We start from the raw sequence: 7134 nt of genomic DNA, 5'->3' as shown, positions 1-7134 counted from the left end.
TCATATGCGGGCACCCAGTAAAGAATCATCTATCCATAAAAACCAGACCTTGAAATCATGTAACATAGTTTTCTACCTAAACTGGTCCATTAAGGAAGCTCTCGGAATCTCATCTGCGTACATCTAAGCACGCTTCATCTTTGGACTTTCACGGCAGGTGAACAGCTTCGCTGCTAGGTCAAGGGGAATCGAACTTTTGATACCGTCAGGTCGCCATTGTCCAATTAAACACTCTCCAGAACCTTCTCCTTGAATTCCCTCTCGACCTTTTGGCCCTTGTCGTCGGTTGTTGATTCACCGTGCAAGTTGAGTAGAGCACCGAGGTCGAACTTGGGTGCCTTCAAAAGCTTCACCTTACGGATGTGGACCTATCCCATTGTCAATAAATGATGATTTTGAATACATATTATATCAAAGGCCTTACATTCTGCAGAGGATAAATGCCCTGGGTGGACTTCTCAATTTCACGGCCAATCACCTCAGGAATGAGCTTAGTGGTGAGTTGAGACAAGGTGCAACTCGCAGCCTCGCGCTGAATAATCTCAGTCATCTTCTTGCGAATGGCCCGGATTTGAGAAGATCGAGCGTATGTGGTCTTCTTGATCTGATTTGGGCGTCTCTTGGTGAAAGCAATGGCGAACAGACGAATAAGATAGTCATCAGTGGTCTTGACAGTAACGTTCGCCTCAATCAAAGACTGCCACTTGCGAACCAAAGAGCGCAACTTGTCGGATGTGAAGTCCAGTCCGTGGAAGTTGGTCAGACAGTTCTTGCCCTGGACTTCGTCGACACGAAGTTTGACCTTTCGGAATGCATGGTCCTCATCGTTCTGGAGATCGGCGAGCGAGACCTCGAAGATACGGCCTTTCAAGGAATCATTGGCATTCTTCAGACCAGTGGTCCTGTTCACAATAGTCTTTCCCACACTACAAAAATTCAACAGTCAGCACCCGATGGCATCTAGCTGGTGTTATTTGGTGTGCAAGGTGTCATACTCTCGGATCTGGAAGGTGGAAGGGGCCTGGAAGTGAAATTAGTACATGAATTGATATTTTCAATTGATGGTTCTTACCTTGACAGAGTATTCATCCTTACGAGAGAAGGGGTCCACGGTCCGCTTCTTGACGCCTTTCTTGCCCTTCGACAAGCGCTTGTTCCTGCAAGTAGAACATTAGATATGCAGTCCTAATTAATGAAAACACCACAGGGCTTCTTACTTTCCGACAGCCATGGTTGCGATGAGATGGACTTGGATGATCGCTTGCTGTCACGGACGAGTTCGATCACGGCCGTGGATAGATAGATAGGTCCAGTGCAAAAAAATCCCACAATGCACGCTAAGCGAGGACTCCGCCAAGGGGGCTCCGCCCTAAATTGACCCGAGGATGTCACGTGCACGCGCGGCAGCGGGACTGTGGCTTGGCAACTGTGGCTGCCTCGCTTTGATATCTGCGATTAATTATTATTAAAACTATGGCGATGCTGCTGCTGGTTTATGCAGCGCCCATAGCAATAATAGCAATTTATCCATACTAAATTTATAATTCATAATACATAATTCACACGATAACTTTGTAGCAAGGCATTTTCACTGAGATTGAGTGCCGTCTTGTGCCTCCCGACGTTCAAAGCCATTCCAGGACCTCTGGGTCGGTCGCGCGTCACCAAACCCAGTCAACCAACTTTCAACCTCGACCTACCAAGCCACGACCTCCAAGTCATGGTAAACCATAAACCTCTCTTATTCATGCCGTGAAAACATTCAAAGCTGATTGAAAATACTAGGGCAAGCGAAAGAAGTCAAGCCGAGGACCGCAAGGTCCTAAGAAGGTACTTTCGCACGAGTCGTCGCCCTGTTGGCGCGCTGACAATGTTTCCAGAGAGAACCTCTTGCGACCACTTTTGCCTGCCTCTTCTGTAACCATGAGAACTCGGTCATAGTCAAGCTTGACAGAAAGCTCGGCTTAGGAAATCTATCGTGTAAAGTGTGTGGTCAGAGATTCCAAACGGGTATTAACTGTGAGCATCATTGATAAACTACCAAGTTCTGTGCGTGATAGTGACTTTTCAGACCTTTCTGCTGCTGTTGATGTCTACTCAGACTGGGTTGATGCTTGCGATTCCGTCGCAAAGACGAAAGCCAATGATTATGATCAACGCGATTCCCAGATTAATTACTACCAAGGTCCACCGTCACCAAAGGACCGGCCAGAAACAGATCTGGATAGCCCTCGTGATGATTAAATGGCGTTCGGAATGGCGTTCGGCAATATATTTTTAGTGAAATGAAACAATACTATTTTTGACATATATGAATTGTTTACTGAGCGCCTGGTGACCTCGAAACGAAGTTTGACGCGGCTCACGACTATGGATATTGTATGCAGCAAGTTAATAGCCGCGTAATAATATTCAGGTGCGAGCAAAGGTGTATATACCTCCTAGTCGTTCTGACGGTGCTCTACAAATGCTTGTAACACAAGGCTTGACGTCAACACAAACTTAGAGGGTGTAGTATCTGTCACCAAAATCTCCGAGTCCGGGAATAATGTATCTATTCAGTGTCAACCGGCGGCACAATTTGCTAGATCGAGACATTTGTCATACTTTTTTTCATCCAAACCTTGGTCAATGAAGGCCGTAACAACCCTCAGCTTAGGGAATCTTTCTGCAAAGTCCGCAACACCTAGAGGGCTTGCAATCAGGTTGAGAAATAGGATACGTTCTTCCGGAACCCCCTTCGATTTGAGGACTTCAACAGCCATTGTAGCGGAACCACCTGTGCCCAACAATTTAGCAGAATGCCCTGATATAAACCTCGGCTGGTTACCTGTAGCAAACATAGGGTCCAGTAGAAGGACCCATCTCTGTGAGATATCAGCAGGAAGCTTTTCGTAGAAAAGTTTTGGTTGGCAAGTCTCTTCGTCTCTTTGGATTAGAATCTTGCCGATACGGACAGACCGGCAACAATCTCGAAGACCTTGTTCCATGGCTTCGCCCGCTCTCATTATAGAAACACCACAAATTTTCCCTTGAAACTTGACGCCCAGGTATGATCTACCAACAGGAGTTGTCACCGACTGCTCAACGACAGGAAGATGGTTGAGGCCTTCCTCCACCAATAGACGGATAATGCGATTGGAATAGAAAATAAAATCGGCGCGAACGGTTCGTTGATCTCGGATCATTCTGTAATTTGTTCAGCATAGATAAGATACGAACTTGACATGGGACCTTACGTTAGGAGAGCAATCAGTTGAGGGGTCTGGGGGAGAACGTGCACATTTTCAAAGCTGACTTCCTTCGAAACAGTTGCGGTGGGCTTTTCTCTATCTGGTCTGTAGACTGGCCCTACCCCCTGAGCAGGAGAAGGGATTTGCTCGCTCTGTTTTGTGGCCATGGTTGCTATCTGTAAGTAAAAGTTAGGGTATTCGAGGATCGGCTGGAAGGTCGATGAACGGAAGGAAGCGTTGGCACGGGACCGCCCCTCATCTTGGTCTGTTACATAGATATTCCATAAACATAGATACAGAAGCAACCAGGCTTGATAGCTCAACCTAGGATACTCATCGGGATCAGCAATATGATTTGAGTGCCGTTCTGTAGCGCGTGGTGTTGTCGAGTTTAATGCTAGTCCACTAATAATCAGAGGCTCTTACAACCAACTACTTCAAGTGCTGACGCAGCGCATCAGACAAGCAAGTCTAGCCCCCGATTTTTTCAGCATTTTACAAGCAGGGCTACCGTGATAATCGAGTATATCGTTTCCAGAATAAAAAAATATCCGTAAGAATCATAATCGGCGACGGACAATCGTGCGGGGATGCGAATGCGGAGATCCTTCTCTATTCGTAAATTGATGTGTCTTAACCATTCATCTTGCTGAGCAGTGGGAGGCCATATTTTTCTGAGAGAGCACAGTATTGTGCACTATATTGATCGTTTGCTCTGGTAAAAATACCCTAGTGGTCGCCCAAATGGCTCTTAGTTGGACTATGAATTGTGTTGCTAGAAAAGAGATGCCAAGATGCTTAAATAAGCGGCCTTTCGCTGCTTAATGTGCCGTTATCTCAAGTATTGCGCATTCCATGCTATTGGTATTATCGGACACGGAGAGAACAATAAAGCACACAATTAACGACATGGCAATTTCGTGGGGATAAAAGTCATCATCTTCTCAAGCGGAGGGACTAATAGCCAAAACGGCACACGAAACTTACGAAGGGTTCAGCCTTTGCACCACCCACTTCCAACGACAAGTATGGTTCAATGGTGCACATATCATAACACACTATGGATTGGAAAAATCCGGAGCGCCGTCGCAAGATAGTGACATATGGCAAGTCATCGCACAATCAACCTGAACACAATCGACAACCGGCACGATCCTACTTGGGACCAGACGAACGCGATACCAATGGCTTAAATGCGCCATTGCGATCTGAGCTTGAATCACGACTGCAGACGTCAGATAATCATCATGCGTATAAGAAGGAAGAACTTAAAGACAGGAATCTCAAAGAAAAGATGCCTTCCAAGCCTGACACTTCCGCTCAAGACAGCCAGCGTAACTTGAGGTCTCCGAAGCGGCGCAAGGTTGCGGTTGATAGTGGCACGCAAAATGTCGACGATATCATCAAGCCTCAATCTAATATTACAGCAAATGATACCCATAGAGCTTGTAAGGCAACATTCATATTATAGTTGACAAGGCTTTGCTCATCATTTTCACAGCGTCTTCACGGCTACGTGCAAGCCTAGACAATACGATTACCACCGATAAACAGGACACCGGGTCTGTCAAGTCGTCGCTACGTACTTATTCTAAACCTTTAGGATCTAGTACTCGGTCGAAAGGTTATGATACTAGAGCTGTCAAGTCAACTGGGCCCTTACCAGGATCGATGTCTCCATCGAGTAATAAAACCCCTGGCCTACTCTTTAATAAAATAGACTCTCAGTCGGAGTCGCAGCTTTCCCAGCAGAAAAGGGTTCAGAGACGTGGATCATTTAGTACAACCCCTGCGCAAAACGGTATCGGCACCCATACAGATGAATCCAGAACGCGAAGACGCCTTGTGGATTCCCTCGGCTCACACGATATTCAAGAAGACGAAGATACGTCCAGTGAAACTGACCCTGTGTACCGTCCGGCCACCCCGGACTTAGCGACCGAAGCTCCTAGTACTCCAATTAACTCTGAGAGTCAAAGTTGGCATGCTATTTACGAGGAGCCTAGGGCGCGATGCCTTGCCAATGACGTGGCCGAAAATACTGCCTCTCCTCAGACAAGCAGCCCAAAGATCACATATGCCCGACAACGATCATTTCTTAGTAACATTGATTCTAATGGTAGTCTGGGGGTTGATAGTCAACTGAACATTCATGGCGATGTACATGCTTCGTCGATGCTGCAAAACCCAGCTGCAAGTGCAGAAGACGAACATCCAGATGCCAGTTCTGTGCGAAGTATCCACGAATTGAGACGAGCCGGAGTGAATGCTCGTTTTCAGGGCATCGTAGATTCCATTCTTGAAGATATCGAGGAGGTTTCCAATCCCCTTTCCGTTCGAAGAAGTGGCCTTATTCAACTATGTGAGAAGCTATTTGAAGATACGTTTGCACAGCGATTTATTGAATATGGAGCTGCTTCGCGTCTGGCAAATTCGATGCCTGCGAAACAAGATGTGATCTCGGCTCTTCTTTCTATGGAGGCTTATGCTTTAATGCTTCGACTGAGTCATCTGCCTTCAAGTCTTTACCTAACTTTCTGGCCAAAAATTGTCGCTACAGCCCCCACTTTGCTTTCCATACAGGAAGGAATTTCGAAGCTTATTGTACAACGGCGTTTTGGGCTTTCTAGGGTCAACCAAGCAACTATAAACGACGTCTCGGTCCGATCTGGGAAAGTCACTGGCTTGGACCATGCGTCCTCACCTCTATCACCGCAGCGATTGATACTGCATTGTATGCAGTTAACTATTCGGAAATTGCGAGATGGTGATGCTGCAGACGTTCTACCAGTGGAAATAGTATCTAAGCTGGTAGACCTACTATTGGCGCTTTCTGGGCATGCAAGTGGACATATGACCGACCAGCATGTTATCTCAGAGAACTACGACATTTTTGAAAGTATAATTTCAATATTAGAAAGTTATACAACATCTTCGATCTCTATCGGTGACGCCCAGCAGGACGCCTTGACATCACTTGCTGCTTCTAGTCAATTTCTGTCCTGGTTGAGCGAAGAGACCGATGCGCGGTGTTTCCAGCTTTTAACACTGCACCTGAGGCTCATTTTGAACATTACGAACACGAATTCCCAAATATGCGAACGATTTGCTACACCTGACCTCATAAATAGCCTAGTTATGATTGTTCTATCAAGTTATCCAGGTGCGACAGGAGATAACATCAATGAGAAAAAGGACTCTCTCGACATCGTGATTTTGGCGTTAGGAGCGTTGATAAATTTAACAGAAGAGAGTGAGGCTGCTAGGCAAAGAATTTCTAGTCAACACAAAGGGACTAGAACATTACTTGCACATCTCCTTGCAGTGTTCACTGAAGGTCTGGATACAGTATCTGAGGTAAGACTACGGCTTGATCATTTTATTGTCTATATATCTGACCTGAGGCAGGCTGATTCGGTGGGCCAAACTCATTCCAATGTCGCATTTGGATATCTCTCTATTCTCCTTTGCACGATGTGTCTAAACTACGACGTGCGCGTCGCTATCAAGAGCTCACTCAATGGCACTGGTCTAAATAGACTTCTTGCCACTGTAGAAGAGTTTCTTCATTATCACCGCAAGGTTGATGAAGAGCTCTCTCAGTCACAAGCTTTGGGAGAGTTTACACTCCGGCTTGAAAGGATTTTGAATCAAATTCGAGATATTGGAGTGTAGGCATGATCACCAGGGCCCGGGAATATTTAAAGATTTTGACTCTTTGTTCGATGTGGTTATACTACCCTTTTCCTTTCGAGCGGCTGCAGGACATGTTCCTTTTAATGTTTTAGAAATAAATAGTCTATGATTGTTTAATGCACAAGTCCTTTGAGACTTGGAAACGGAGAATGACTCGATTCCTCCTTCACAGGCTGGTGATTAGATTGATTCTTTCTTGTATGAA

General features: G+C 45.9%; 4 protein-coding genes across 4 annotated transcripts; 2 read left to right on the top strand and 2 right to left on the bottom strand.

Moving 5' to 3' along the window:
* Nucleotides 1-224: 224 nt before the first annotated feature.
* Nucleotides 225-1231, bottom strand: BGW36DRAFT_424916 (40S ribosomal protein S3Ae; the record flags this gene model as incomplete). The annotated part of the gene is made up of 5 exons (XM_046220037.1): nucleotides 225-368; nucleotides 425-926; nucleotides 996-1021; nucleotides 1073-1157; nucleotides 1218-1231. The coding sequence occupies 5 exons, from the start codon at nucleotides 1229-1231 to the stop codon at nucleotides 225-227; spliced, it is 771 nt and encodes a 256-aa protein (XP_046076028.1).
* On the top strand, nucleotides 1230-2244 carry BGW36DRAFT_395251 (uncharacterized protein; the record flags this gene model as incomplete). Its single annotated transcript, XM_046218019.1, has 4 exons — nucleotides 1230-1232; nucleotides 1786-1830; nucleotides 1881-2019; nucleotides 2072-2244. 4 exons carry the CDS (start codon nucleotides 1230-1232, stop codon nucleotides 2242-2244), a joined length of 360 nt encoding a protein of 119 aa, XP_046076027.1.
* A 258-nt stretch (nucleotides 2245-2502) lies between these two features.
* Nucleotides 2503-3400, bottom strand: BGW36DRAFT_289528 (cytosine deaminase-uracil phosphoribosyltransferase fusion protein; the record flags this gene model as incomplete). The annotated part of the gene is made up of 4 exons (XM_046210675.1): nucleotides 2503-2554; nucleotides 2608-2779; nucleotides 2831-3189; nucleotides 3240-3400. 4 exons carry the CDS (start codon nucleotides 3398-3400, stop codon nucleotides 2503-2505), a joined length of 744 nt encoding a protein of 247 aa, XP_046076026.1.
* Nucleotides 3401-4293: 893 nt separating this feature from the next.
* Nucleotides 4294-6908, top strand: BGW36DRAFT_424913 (wings apart-like protein regulation of heterochromatin-domain-containing protein; the record flags this gene model as incomplete). Its single annotated transcript, XM_046220036.1, has 3 exons — nucleotides 4294-4681; nucleotides 4735-6590; nucleotides 6642-6908. 3 exons carry the CDS (start codon nucleotides 4294-4296, stop codon nucleotides 6906-6908), a joined length of 2511 nt encoding a protein of 836 aa, XP_046076025.1.
* Nucleotides 6909-7134: the final 226 nt, after the last annotated feature.

Source organism: Talaromyces proteolyticus (genome assembly GCF_021365285.1).
Source record: "Talaromyces proteolyticus strain PMI_201 chromosome Unknown BGW36scaffold_3, whole genome shotgun sequence".
Taxonomy (NCBI): domain Eukaryota; kingdom Fungi; phylum Ascomycota; class Eurotiomycetes; order Eurotiales; family Trichocomaceae; genus Talaromyces; species Talaromyces proteolyticus.
This window is presented reverse-complemented; position numbering and strand designations above follow the sequence as displayed.